The 15,222-nt window shown below is 38.6% G+C and overlaps 1 protein-coding gene across 4 annotated transcripts in view; it reads left to right on the forward strand.

Moving 5' to 3' along the window:
• Positions 1–15,222, forward strand: part of Creb5 (cAMP responsive element binding protein 5) — a 400,153-nt gene that overhangs the window by 71,374 nt on the left and 313,557 nt on the right. For all 4 annotated transcript variants that reach the window (XM_071613932.1, XM_027939709.2, XM_071613933.1 and 1 more), the window contains exons 2-3: positions 2,022–2,093; positions 8,161–8,254. In XM_071613932.1, coding sequence (XP_071470033.1) covers positions 2,040–2,093; positions 8,161–8,254 — 148 coding nt within the window. In that variant the 5' untranslated portion in view covers positions 2,022–2,039. The remainder of the gene's footprint in view (positions 1–2,021; positions 2,094–8,160; positions 8,255–15,222) is intronic.

Genomic DNA, 15,222 nt, shown 5'->3' on the forward strand with positions numbered 1-15,222 from the left:
ATATGTGCTATTGAATCATCACACTGTACCCCATTCATATACACAATTATTATATGTCACAATTTTTAAATTAAAAAATGACTCCTTTCAATAAGCAACACATATGTATGTATAGAATACAGCAAAAGAACTTATATAATAACGCTCGATACAGGAAATCTGTAAAATTATGGATATTACTATCTTAGTCGGCACCCTTAGGAAGCCTTTCCAAACGAAGAGTGAAAAGGACATTGCTCTGTGAAAACTGCATGGGGGTGAGGAAGCATGGTTTAAAGGGTTTACATTTTTAAATTTTTAAATATCTTTCTAAAAGTGTTACCTAAGGCAAGTCTTCTCTCTTTGTGTTTTAGAAAAGTAAAAGTATGCACATATTTTCCTAAAGAATACACATCAAATACGGTAGTGTTTGGTGGAAGAAACACTACTGTATATATATAGATATAAGCAGAGCTTATATTTTATATATAGATATAAGCAGAGCTCCTTATTCCAAGGGTAAAGGGACTTTGGGAGTCCCTTTGGAATCACTCACAAATAGCATTTATTTTTATTTTTTATTTAAAAATTATTATTATTAATTATTTGGTACTGGAGATTTAACCCCAGGGACATTTTACCAATAAGTTATATCTCCAGCCCTTTTTGTTTTTTATTTTATTTTAAGATGGGGTCTCACTAAGTTGCTTAGGGCCTCAGCTAAGTCACTGAGACTGGTCTTGAACTTGGGATCCTCTTGTCTCAGGCTCCTGAGCTGCTGGGATTACAGGCATGCACCACTGAGCCTAGCTTTTTTTTGAGACAGGGTCTTTCTAAGTTGCCCAGGCTGACCTTGAACTTGTAGTCCCCCTGCCTCAGCTTCATGAATAGCTGGTATTATAAGTATGTACCACTGCAAAAGTAGCATTTTAAAAATTCAAATTGCTTCCTGTGCACAAAGTAAAAACAATAGGTTCTAATTTAGTAATAGACAATATACCACTAACTGCCCATGTAACTTATGTACACTTAACTCTAAAATTGGTTAAAAAAACAGAAAACTACTCAAATTGTGTAACAAATTTGTGTACTACGTCCTGTGAAATTTTTTTTTTGGAAAATTATGTTGCTTTGTGGATTGTTAACCACAAAAACCCATACATATATACTGTGCTGCCTTTGGGGAGGATTTGCAAAAGTAATTTTGACTATACTGAATTTTTGCCTAAAGAAAACACTTAGGACTGAAAATTTACCTAAGAAAAGATCATAGTATTGTTTAATGTATTTTGGATTATAAGATTTTTCTCCTTAAAATTACTTCATTCCAGCTTATTTATCTAGATCAGTAAGTCAGCAGATTCAGTCCTGTATTATTTTCAAATCAGCTTATAAAACAAAATTATCAAAATATCTGGTGTACCTTTGCTGACTTCTATTTACTTCTCTTTCCTTACAATATGGGTAATTTCTGTTGAGGCTTCATCAGACACCTGAGCTGAAAGGGAATTTGGGACCATGACTCACCAGCAGAATAATCTGATACACTGATTCCAGGGTTACTTTTGCAACACTGCAGCTTGCTGGGGGTCATCACGGGTATCACTTAACATACTGTTTAGGGTCGGCCCTCCTCACACTGAGGACTGATTACCAAGGGGGCTGTCATATCTCCTGCTGTCCTAAGTAGTCAGTCCCAGAAACATTCAGCAGGGCTGAGTCAGCCTTTTGCCTCAGAATCTTCCTGTGCTGTTGGGTCTTACCTGGTGGTAACTCCCACAGGTAGTTTTCCAGAGGCAGGATTTTGGCTGTGACATCTTGATGGCATTTTTTTCCATTATGTACTTAAGAAGGCACGGAGCCAAGGAACTCCAGCAAAGCAGGACCTGAGTTCATTCATGTCAGTGTTTGCCTCCTTGAATTTGGGAATTGGGTGCAGAAAAGGGGCTCTGAGCGACTGTCTTTCTCATGAGTCTCAGGCAGAAGCAGGAGATATTCATGAATTTCTGTTTTCCTTCCTCCCTCTCCCTCTGACCCTTCAGATTTATGAGGAATCCAAGATGAATTTGGAGCAGGAGAGGCCGTTTGTCTGCAGTGCCCCAGGCTGCTCCCAGGTGAGTGTGCAGATCCTCAGTGCTCCCTCCAGCTCACAGAAAATGCACCCGCCCTCCGACAGGAAAGCTCTCACTGGGCGACCATGCCTGCCCTGAGCTTTCCTTCTTTACCAAGATACTGTCAAAGTCTGCCTCTCCTCCTCATCCTCATCATCTTCACCCTCACTATATTCCTCTTTGAATAGTTAAAATACTCCTCTCTTACCTCTGAAGTACAGTGGTGTTGAACATTTCCGCCCATCACATCCCCCTAGAGGTGAAACCAGATGCATCCTGCCCATTAGATATGAAGGGCTGTCATTTCAGAAAGGGAAAAGGAAGTGCTTACTTTTCCAGAAGCCACTTGAATACTATCTGGGCCTCTGGATGACTGGTGAAATGCCTTACTATCATAGCTTAAATTCTGTTTTGTTTTATTACCCCCTTTGAGTCAAAGAAACCCTCTATAACTTTACTTTTTAGCACCTATGGTTTCCCTATGTATCTAAATCTCAAGAAGGAAAGACTCCTGCTGTACTGGGTGGAATCTCTCGGCTTCTGAGGACTCTCATCAAGTAGAAATGGTGTGGGGATCCGATGAGATGCTACCTGGGGATTATCATAGGGCCTGTATACAATAAGTGCTCAGTTAACACTCTGTCTCCTTACCACGACTGCTGCTAGGATTATTATACTGCAACCTGCCTTTTTGAAAGAAATTAGAAATGTCCATCACCTAAGGTCAGAGTTTTCCGTTTCTCTTTGGAACTTAGTAATGACTTTTCCTACTTTTGACCCTTTGCATAGCTCCCAGTTCTAATCATTTCCATTTGTGGGAAATGATCACACCTGCTTGCTTTCCTACTGAGATCTTCATTTTATGGGATATAACACAAGTTTAAAACTCAAAGCATAGGCATCTTCCTAATGTGGTAATTAGTCACACCCTTTCCCTAAACTGGACCCAAGCTGCTCTCCCTGCCTATCTGGTTGGTGGGGTTGGCAGTACCGGGCAGAGCAGTGCCTATGAGAGCTGTTGAGGACCATCGTTATTTATGTCCCCAGGGAATATGTGGAGATTTTGGGGAGCCTTCCAGAGGGAAGAAGCCAGAGAAACACAAAAATGTTTCCGGTGTTATGAGTTGGTGTTGTCAGCCGTGAACTGAGCAACCAGAGTCCCGTGCTCCAGTCCTGGAAGTTTCACCAGGGGATTTTGTGCCAATGTGTATTTCCGAAGTGTAAATAAGGAAAGCATTAGAGAAAATTATTTTGAAGCAAACTGGTTTTGAAGGTCATTCTGAAGTAGGAAGCACTAGGAAAACACAGATAGGTTGATAAGTAACTGGAGAAAATACTGCTAGACCAGGACTCTCCATGGTGAGTGCAAAATATCATCTTACTAACCAGGTAAAAACCTGATCCCCTAACTGAGGTGAAACTGATTCTCAGCATTTTTTTTTTTCAAACCAGAAATCTTGATAGCCCAAGAGAATCAAATAATCTGAGCAGTTTCCTTTGCTTTGAGTGTGACAATGAGACATTAAGTTTCATTCAAGTTACTCAGCACATTTTTGTGGAGTTAGGAGGTGCCAGGCACTCTGGTTGCCCTGGGGAAACAGCACTGCACAAGACAGTGTCCCTACCCTCACAGAGCTTCTAATCTACACATCAAATCTATAACCACATGATCTGATGACTCTATTTGCAGTTTTGAATAAAGACCATGGGCCACGAAGTATAAAGCAGGGGAACTGACTTTACCTGGGGAGGTAAATGGGAAGCTCTTTTAGAGAAAGGTATTTAATAGAAGGGGATCAACAGACACCTAGCAAAGGCAAAAAAGAGAATTGGGGGCAAGCTGGGATTCCTAGTAACGTCTAGGATTATGCATGACCACCTGATAATTAGACAAGTCAGGGAGAATAGAGCTACACATAAGTCCTTGAAGTATATGGCAGAATTTCCCAAGCATGGCACTGTTAATATTTAGGGGTGAATAATTTTTTGATGTGGGGCTGTGCATCCCTGACCTGTATCCCCCAGATCCCTGGTCACACTCCACCATTGTAACAACCCCAGACATTGAGACATTTTTGCCAGATGCCCCTTGGGGGCAGGGGCAAAGCTGCCCCTGCTTGAGAGTGACTGCGTATGGTTTGCATTTTGGGTTTAGCCTTGCTTTTAAAATTTTTTTTCTTTTTATCTTTCTGGCTTTAAACTCCCTTCTTTGAGTGGTCTACCTACTTCTAATCACTGCTGTCCCATTATTTTATGAATTACTCTATGCTACCTTTCCTCCTTTTGGGAGTCAGGCAGGGTATACATAAATCAATGCCACAGATGTGTGGTCACTGGTGTCAGATGCTGCTAGAGCAGGGATAGTTAGAGAACCCGGCCGGGCTGTTGCATTTGGCAGATAGGTTGCCCAGTGCCGCCCGACCCGGGAGAAGAGAAAGGCGGAGGCCAGATGGAAGGATTAATGAGAGAGTGGGCGGTGAGGAAGCGGAGGTGGCAAACATAGAGGACTCTTTCAGGAGCACTAGGCAGTGACGGGAAGCAGTGTGATATAATGGTAGCCTGAGAGGGAGGTAGCTTTTTTAAAATTAAAGGATAGCCAAGCTGAATTTAGTCAAGGGCAAGAAACCAGCGAAAGAGGAGGAGGGGACATGCTGATTCCCCGGATCAGGGCCTACAGACACCCAAGTGGGAGTGGGCATGCTCCTTCCTTGAGCCAGGTGGAGATGAAGGAGAATCCATGAAGTCACATGCAAATCCTGGGAGGTGACAATAAAGTTTGAACTGGGTTCGTTTTAAAATTTAATTCGGGGGGCGGGGGGAGAAGGAGTTTCTGGGGACAGAACCCAGGGCAATGAATATGCTAGGCAAGCTCTAACATGGATCCACACCCCCAGCCCTTACATAGGCTCTGTGAATGACCTTGAACATCTTGGTGAAGGAGCAGGTCGTTTCCTTGAGCACACTGAGTAGACTGAGTAAAAACTTGGTCAAATGTGGGAAATAAGGATTTTACAAAGTTTCTTGATTTTAGATGACAATTCCAAGCCTCCTTCCCACCTTGATGCATCTAAGACTCAATGTCCCCATTTACTGTGGAAGCATTTCTTTCTTCCTGACCAGCTCTCATAACAAGATGCCCATCTTTCAATTGAGGAGGACTTAGAGTTAAGAAAATATCATTGTCACCCAGTAGTTCCAAGTGTCTCCTGGTGGGATATTAGGAATTCCCAGTCAGGCTAATCTTTACCATCAGGACATTTACTTTAGGCACATTCCATGTCCTGGGAATCTGCAGGGAGGGAGTGCAGGCTGGGATTGGAAAAGGAGAAAGTGAATTATCAGGATTTGATTGTGGGAGAGGTGGAAGGATTTTTCTTCCCTTTTCTCCTTGGAAAGAAATTTGGCTTTATTAGGCATGGCCTGCGATACCTGTGAGATCTTTTAAGTTACAAATCCTTAGACGGGAGGAGAGACACGTTTCTCTTGTTCTTTGAAATCTCATAGTCCATTGTTACTTTCACTCTCCCTTTGCCCTCTGCGTTAACCACATTTTGAGTAACTCTCAGCTCTGCATCTGTCGCAGACTGTACATTTTGATTATTTACAATTTGCTGCTATTTTCCTACCTGATTTTTAAAAATTACAGTTGTCTTATAGTGTCTCCTTTTGAAAGTAATGATAGTTAATATGAGCCAGTATGGGAATTATTAAGAAGTAGTCTAACATCCTAACATTAGGCTATTATTTTACAGAAAAAAATGTCTGGTCAATATGAAATGAGGGATATGAGCATGTTGATTATATATGTATGTATATCATGAAAATTATGTTTTTGACAAGAAGACAAAAATATTTAACCCCTGTCTCTAAGTCACATGTGGTAGTGTTGCATATTGAGTGCAATCATATATGATGTTATAAAGACGAGAGAAGAGATGAAACAGAGGCAAAGAACTATCATGTCACATAAAACAAACTTCTGCCTATTCAGAAATTGGCCTAATTGCCATGCATTTCCAATTCTGTGCTCTCCAATTTTTACTTATAATGAAAAGTAAATAATTGTTGTTTACACAAAGAACTACTTTTAGAATATTTCGTGGCATTCAGTCCAGGGAATTCCCTTGTTCTCATGAATACAAATCTATAGTCTTTGAAATTGAAAATGTATATTGTCAATCTTGAGGAACTAGGAAGTTCTGAATGGATTTTTAAAAAAAATTGTCAAAAAATGGAAATGTTCAGCAGAATTGTCTTTTCTTGTATTTTTATTTGATTTTGATAAAGCAGATACTCTGTTAAGTTTAATTATTACAACATATCAATCTAAGTCAGGATAGGCTAGGATCTGTTACAATAACAAAATCACCCCAAAGCTTCTATGGCTTAAAACATAAAAACTCATTTCTATTATAGATTGGCAGGAAGCGCTTCAAAATTGTTTAGAATTCAGAAATGTTTTTCATAATTCTTCAGAGATTTAGGATTTTTGAGTGACTACTATTTCCAGTATTGCAAGTCACCATGATACACCATTAAAAAGATGAGGGGAATAACAGAGGATCTTACACCAGTAATTCCATGCTTGCCTCTGAGTGACAGGTCACTTTCATTCATGACTAAATGTGCAGAGCTAGTCACATGACTCCATCCAACAGAATAGGGCCAGAAAATCTAGTCCCACCTCAAGACCAGAAATCAGATAGCCAAAAATATTTGGAAGCAGCATTTTTTGAGAGGGTTAAATCACAGTTTTTGGGTTCTTTTTAGTTATACATGATAGTAGAGTATATTTTGACATAGTTATATAAACATGGAGTATATCTTATCCTAATTATGATCCCCGTCTTGTGTATGTACATGATGTGGTTATTCACTGTTGGGAGCAGCATTATTGATAATGATAATATCATTCCCTGAAAATTAAAAATAAATAAGCATTTACTATGCAGAGAATAGGATACTAAAAATAAGCTGTCATGTTACTATAAAATTGTATGTCTACTTATAAAAAACAGATAATGGATGGATCAGGGCTTCATAAACAGAAACATACTATACAGATGTCATGGTGTACATTTGTAGTATATATGTCAAGCATGGCATATAATTCTTTCCCAAAGTCTGACATGAATCAAAATTCTTTTCTATGTCATGCATTTCTCCTACTTTGGGTTAATCTATAGATAAATGTCTAGCATACTTGTCATGCCTTAGACTTAATTTTACACTATTATGTAAAACAGTAACCACTACAGAAAAGTTCCATATGGTTTTGCAAAATTCCAGTTCCTCACAGATCTAAATCCAGTTTCTTATTTTGGATATGGTCTTCTTATGTTTATAAGAAGAAATGGGAAATTTTTAATTTTTTCATGCTGCCATTAGTAGTTAATTTTTTGTGAACATAATAAACATTAATTTAAATGCTATTTCTTTTTAAAAAGAAAGCTGCCAGCATCAGGCAGATATTAGGGCATGGCACATTTTTGAAATATATGTATATATAATCATGTAATGATTTTATATATATATATATGTATAATTATACATATATATAATTTTAATTTACCTCTTTCTGTTTTATCCTTTAGTAAAACACAAAATTTTAAAGCCTACCCTCAGATGAAATCTTCTAGTTCCTAAAGAAAAATATAATGTACTAATTAGTCAGTGCAGTTGGTTAGATCCAGGGAATAGAAGTAGAGGCCTTTTAAAAAGTTCCCAGGGAAGGTGTGGGGACTCAGAGAATGATTGATAGCAAAGATCTCTTATTCATTATCAGCACTCAGCCAGATTCTGCAATATAGTTAACCCTTTGGTAAACTAATGGAAATCATGATGCATACATATATTTGAGTATAAATGAAAGAAATATCTCAGCACATTTGCTTGCTTAGAATAGTTTGTAACTTTACTCATGCTTTCATACTTTTTTTCAGAACTGATTGTTTTGCTTTTGCAAGTCACATTCACAATGTTAAATAAATCTTTTTCTCTCTGATGACAAATATGTGCTACAAAACTGACTATCTCTCCTTTCCATTCCTTTTTTCTATTTGTGCCACAGCGCTTCCCAACAGAGGACCATCTGATGATTCATAGGCACAAGCATGAGATGACTTTGAAGTTTCCCTCAATAAAAACAGACAATATGTTATCAGGTAAGGGGCCATAAGCAAAGAAGATTTGGATGGTCAGATCAGTTCCATACAAGAATTTTATTCTCCTTTGGGTGGGCTGATTACCCCTGGCCCATTCTGTACTTTGAAAATATACATGTCTGAGGTAGAGCAGAAATGCAATCAGCTAATGTAGTGTTCACTCAAATAATTGAAGAGCTGAGGCTTCTCATTTTCTGGAATGTGAAATACTTATCACTGTGAAACTTAGTTCCATGTAAGTTTTTCTTTTTCTTTTTCTTTTTTTTTTTTTAAATCATATACCTCCAATCATGCAACCAGTATTAATTAGGCTTTGGTAGTGCACACAGTACTGTTCTGAGTGCCTTGGAAGATGCACAGATTGATATATTTCCTATCCTTAAGGACATCATGATAGAGCATGCATGTGAAAACTTAGCTAAAATGAAGGATCATACACAATATATCAGACTAGTATTGTTAAGAGAAAAACGCTGTGCAGCTTTAGTGGAAAGAGCTCTTTTTAGGCTGAGGTGGTCAGTGAAGCTTTCCATAGGAAACAGTACCTGCTTTGAAGTGGGAGATTAAATGAGATAATACCTGGAAACACAGCAAGTGCTCAGCAAAAGTGAGCAGAAATAAATAATGCAAATAATTACTTTAGGCCATTCCTTCCCATTTTGGGTGTCAGGGCCACTCAGGAATAGGAGTGAGGAACCTGAACTCTAGCCTGGATTCTGTCTCATTTGGCTATATGATCTTGAGCAAATAGTTGAACTTTTCTGAACCTTGGTTTCTTTCCCCCTAAAATGGGAACAATTGCGTATGCCCAGGCTTATTGTGAAGATCCAGCCGAAAAATTCCAGAGAAAATGTTTCATAAACCCTGGCAAGGGAGTCACATAATCTCCTGTGACCCTTCTCAGGATAGAAATATGTCATCTGAACCCTGGACTTGCTGGCATCATGAAAGATATAACACATCTATGAACATGTTTTAATTGGTATCAGCAGAGAAACCAACTTCTCTGGCAGACCTGGCTCATATATTTAGTGTTTCTATGGCACTTTCATTTTCCAAGTATTTTATCATCTCAGTTATTTGTAAATCTTCGGAGAGTCATCAGACAGGTTATTACCAGGAAGCACTCAAGGAGTGGAGCAGCTTTTCTGGGCTCACTGAACAGGGCAGGGTTTAGGGTCCTTGATCCCTGATGTGAACTCTGTGATGGTGCCAGTTTAGACATAAGTTCAGATACTCCCAGTGTCAGAGCTGTCCACACAGCTTCCAGACCTGTCGGTGATAGTAGTACAGATGTGCTGTGATTTGGAAAACCATGGAGCTTCCCTGCCCCTCTCCTCCCTCTCTCTCAGCCCCTCTATGTTTTGTTTTGAGTGAGTTGGTTCTTGGGGGATAGCTTCAACTTTCCCTACAAAGGGGCAGAAACTCCAATTTGTAAGAGTTATAATAGCCTAGAAAGGTTAGGGAACATGGCCTGGCCTTTAGCTTTCAGCATTTATGATGTTCTATGGAGTCACACAGAGTATGACTTCATACTCATGTACATATGCAAGTAGCAAGGCTGTAGACTGTGCAGTTCCCAATTTTTAAAATGTTAAATTCTTCCTATATTTTCCCCATATTGAATCCCTGAAATAGACTGCCTGATGGTAGAGGATTTAGAGGTGAATATCAGGGAGTGGCAGGTGTGTAGGGAGATCTCTGCTTTAGTGGTAGGTACCAGTGTAGTGTCTTTCAGGCAGGCTGCTAACTGGTCCTACAAGGAATGCCACCTGATGATCCAAGAAAAAGCAGACAAAGATATGTGAACAATCGCTTGAAGCATTCTTCTATATATTGCCTAAAATAGGAAATAGGGTTTTGATTAATCTCTTGCAGCCTTTCAATATTTTTTACCATATCCTTATTAGTTTGTGTGGCTGTTGCTGCCAATCATGGGCAGTGTCAGGTGGAAAATCATGGGAAGAAAAGTAACTTTAATTTTCACAATGTCAAATTTAAAATGAGAAAATGAAGGGAGAAATAAACATGAGGAAAAAAACAGTAAGAATAATGTAGTGGTTTATTTTCTTTTGCTTTCTCAAGTTTGCTGTTGGAGTGGTATGAGACCATTTCATACTCCAAATGAAATCGAGTACTAAATTTGAAAACTTGCTGCTCACTTTGCATGTTCGTCATCTCATAGGGATTTTCTTACTAGAGGGAATGCAAAAATATTCAGTTCGGCTCCATTTCCTTGCACTTGGAGAAGTGAAGTCTACTCTGTGTAATATACTGGTGGTGTCCACACTGAGTTATAATAGACTGTCTACTGGGTGTTTTACTTTGCTATTTTTCCCTAGGAAATACTTCAGTGTTTACTTATCTCAAACTTCATTTTTCGTAATGATAGTTTTAACATACTAGTTTGACATTGCAAATTTGACCGTCGGGTTTATTTGTATCTATTTTGAATTTCAATTTATCAAAAACTTTGGAGTCTACTTTTATTAAAAACATATTCATTAAAATGTATTTACTTCCAGCCCTGTCTTGTGAATAGATGAGTGAAAACGAATGGTTTTATATAGCTTAAAATGTAAAATCAAGAATAAAAACTCGAACCTCAAATGAACAGCACAGCAAAACTCTAAAGTCCCTCTTGGACCACATTTTTCCCAAGCAATACTCAATTACATAAAATTGCATTTCAGATGAATTGGGGTTTAGCATATGTTAAGAAGATAAAATGTAGTAGGCGTATTTATGGCTACTACATTTGCCATTTTGTTGACCTTCATTTTGAACATCACTTTATCTTTCATTAGTTACAAGTGTTGCAGTTAGTGATGGTGTTAAAATGTCATAGATATAGCATTCAAGAATAAGTTTCCAAGGCTGGATGTGTAGCTCAATGGTAGAGCATTTGCCTAGCATGCATGAGGCTCTGAATTAATTCCTAGCACTGCCCCCGCTCAAAAGAAAGAAGAAGAAAGCAAAGAGAAGTTTCCAAAGATCTGAAATACTTTCATAGACTTATTGGAAGACCCATTTTACCATTTTATTTATTCCAAGTAGAGTTTGCTACTCAAAAATGACTATTACTGATCAGTAATAATTATCACAGGGTAGGATAGTAAAAGCAGAAGTCATGATATTTTATCGAAATGAGTCTGTTCTTCTGGATAGACAATAAACAAACTTCTTATTCTAAAGGGACAGAATAAGGACACAAATGGGGATGGTGGTGTTGAGTTCAGGAGGCAAAGGCTTGGACAACCCTTCCTACCTTGGTCCTATCCTTTTGAATTGGTCTGCGTGATACTGATATGATGGTTCTGTATCCTTCCCTTTAACTGTAGTTTAAAAACTTCTGATGAGAGGAAATGTCATGGTGAGCGAAGTTGGGCTCTTGGGGGTTTTAAGTGCCAAATTTGAAATAGGACTCTGAAGAGGACAATGTACTTCCTCATATAAGTTGCAAAATTACGAGCTATTACGTGACAGATCCATCAATTTAAAAACCATGGTCAAATTTTAGTATAGAAATAAAGATGATGGTGTTTGAGTTTATTTTAATGGTATAATAATTAGGTACACAGGAATTCCCAAATTTTGACTCACTTCCACTTTTTTTTTTTTTTTTTAAACAGGGTCATTAGGTTTTATACAGGAAAACAAAAAACAGAATGAGAATCTGTTTTTAGGTTAGGTACAGAATTTGTACCTAAACAAGCAAATTATATTCCAAATGAAAATGCAAATTGTAAAAAAAAAAAAAGATTGAAGCACATAGCCCCTCTTTCTTATTTCTTGCCATACGTTTTGGGACCAGTGAGTTCCATCTTTCCTGTGGAGAGAGTGAGATGGGCATCCCTCAGGGTAGAGATATACATGATTGAGTGTGTGTGTGTGTGTGTGTGTGTGTGTGTGTGTGATTTAGAAGGTAATTGATTTCACTGCATGGGGAAAAAGATGAAGTTCAAAAGTGCTGAGGACTTTTCCCAAAAAGTAAAACCCAATCAACATCTCAGGTGGGAAGCCTAAGAAAGAGACGCATTGGACAAGGCCTTTAAATGCCTAATAATCCCACTCCCAGAGGTCATGGCCTGTTAATGTTGCAGGAAATGGGTCTGTCCTTGGAGGGAAGTTGGGGCAGGCACCAGCCCAGTAGCAGAGAGAGGAGCTGAAGTTGCGCCTCTATCACGTCTACATACTATTTAACAAACATTTATTGAGAGCTCACAGAGGTCATCATGGGTGTACTGCACTGGACAAGATACTTAAGATCCCTCTTATCATGGAACACACAGTAGTAGAATGTGGAAGAATTAAACAACCACAAGACAACCCAGATAAGTGAATAAGGAGATGTTACTAGTGACACATGCCATGAAGATAAAGCTTGACAATGTGACAGCAAGTGGCCAGCAGGCCACCTCAAATCTGGTGATCAGGAAAACCTCTCTGCATTTGTGTAAAGATCTGATATGTCAAGAAATGTGTAATGTTTTGAACAACCCACAATAAAAAATTAAAAAAAAAAAAAAAGATCTGATGTGCAGCACTAAAATCAGGGTTCCTTTGTCCCTGACTTCTGCATATAGTGAGATTGGATAGAGCAGCCCTGCAGGACAGATGTGGTACAGCTGGCTGTCTCTTAAGCTGGCATACACAGGAGAGTCCAAAGACTGTTTCTTCCTACCATTTTCCTTCCCAATTTCTCAGCACTTATCATCTGGCGCAAGTGATGATACCATCCTTCAGAGCCCAACTCTGTCCCCAGGCTAGGTCTAGAATCAGGGCCCATCTCTAGTTCCAGGCTCTAAAGCTAATTCTCACCATGGAGAAAGCGAGAACATGATTTAATGAAGTGGAGCATTTGTCTCCAAGAGACTGGTCATGATCACCCCAACAGCCCAAATCCATTGGTCATGGCCCTTTGCTACAAACCCTATTAATAATTCATGGGCATTTTAAGGGGGGAACCAGAGGGAAGGTGCCATATGTAACTCCAAATTCTTTTTAGAATCAACTGGGATATTTTTTAAAAAAGGGATTGAGGAAATAAATAATAAATATTACACTCTCTGTCTCTCTCTCAGACACACACACACACACACATACACACACACACAGCCCATGAGCCCATGAGCCCATGAGCCCATACTTACCTCCTCTTCTTGACAATTCCACTGACAGTAAAGGTATATAGTTACTTCCCAATGTTTAAATCATTTGCACCTTTATGGAACAGAGGGTGGTAGAGGTAGCTTGCACCAGAGGGCAGCATGATAACTGTAATGGCTGCCATTTATAGTTTTACCTTATGCCTGTAATTGTGCCCTGTACTTTACATACACACATTATTTAATCCTCAGCACATTTTTTTCCATATGAGGAAGATGGAGAGAATAAGTAGTTTGTCCAAAGACCATATGTGTCTATGATTTTCTTACTATGTACTTAGATTTGTTGACGTACTAAGAACATATTTTGGTTTTTGATTTGTTTGGATTTAAATATATGAATATATTTTTATATACTTTTTGAAATTGTACTGGAGATTAAACCTGGGTCATGTTACCACTTAGCTACATCTCCAGTCCTTTTAATTTAAGTTACTTAGGTCCTTGTTGAGTTGTGAACAGCTTTTTCTTATATTATTCAATAGTCTTCAAATGGAGCAAACAGTCAAAAGTCTTTAGGAGGAGATTCTGACACATTAGCATTGCAAGAAAGAAAGAGTTATTTTCCAACCAGATTGCCTCATCTATTGTGGCTAATAGAATGCAGTTGGCTGTTGGCCTTTATGGGAGTTGTCCATTTCTTATCCATGTTTCTAACTGGTCAAGCAACATAGAATTTTGAACAATTCACCTGACTACATTGGAGGCCTTGCTTTGCAATATTTTTTTATATATGAAAAATTGGCCTACAGTCTCTATTGCACTTGGAAACTAGTCCCTCTTGACAAAGACTGTAGGAGAACTCAGGCAATTAGGAACTAAGAGGAAAACTTTAGCTTTAGCTTCTACTATTCAGGGCAGATCTTGCCTTGGGTCCCTTGGTTCACTTGGTGAGCATGATATCTTGGGTTAATAATCCTTACCAGCTCAGCCTCTCTAAAGTAAATTGAAATCCTGGCTTCATTGCTATTGGAGCATACCAGGTAGCTCATGGCTGACAGTAGGCCTGGATTACACATGGGCATGTGCTACAGTAAATGCCCTTCTCTGTGCATTTTCTTTTCCTTTTTCTCTTCCTTCCTTCCTTCCTTCCTTCCTTCCTTTAACATTTTTAGTTGTAGATGGACACAATACCTTTATTTTATTTTTAATTTTTATGTGGTTCTGAGGATTGAACCCAGTGCCTCACACATGCTAGGCAAGTGCTCTTGCACTAAGCTATAGCCCCAGCCCGCCGTGCATTTTCTGATTGACTCAAAAGTACTTGTAAGGACATTCAGCCCACCATTTCTCCATGTTCACAATAAATGGATTCCAGTTTACAATTTAAGAGTCTCTCTCTCTCTCTGTGTGTGTGTATGTGTGTGTGTGTGTGTGTGTGTGTGTGCGTGTGTGTGTGTGTCAATCTCTCCACTGGATCACCTTAGCCAGGGTGGTTTTTAAGTACCACACAGCTATTGTTTAAAAGCATATCACCTTGGTTTGCCTCATGGTAGCATTGGCTCATGGGATAGATGCAAGGGAGTGGTGATATCAGATTTATTAAGGGAATCCCGTTGCTTCCTTTGTACATTCACACTCAATAAAAGGCAGATTTATCTCAAAGAAGAAGCCTTTCTAAAATTCTGTGGAATTCTCTAAATTTTTACTGATTAAGAGTACTTACAAAGGATTATGTGTTTAAAAATTCATCTAATATCAACTATCTTGCTTAGTAATTGATTAAAATTCAGATAGGAACTAAATATTTAAAATACCTCTTAAAAGGCATTTGCTAAAAATTTACAGAGATAAATATAA

The sequence above is a fragment of the Marmota flaviventris genome, chromosome 1, assembly GCF_047511675.1.
Source record: "Marmota flaviventris isolate mMarFla1 chromosome 1, mMarFla1.hap1, whole genome shotgun sequence".
Classification (NCBI taxonomy): domain Eukaryota; kingdom Metazoa; phylum Chordata; class Mammalia; order Rodentia; family Sciuridae; genus Marmota; species Marmota flaviventris.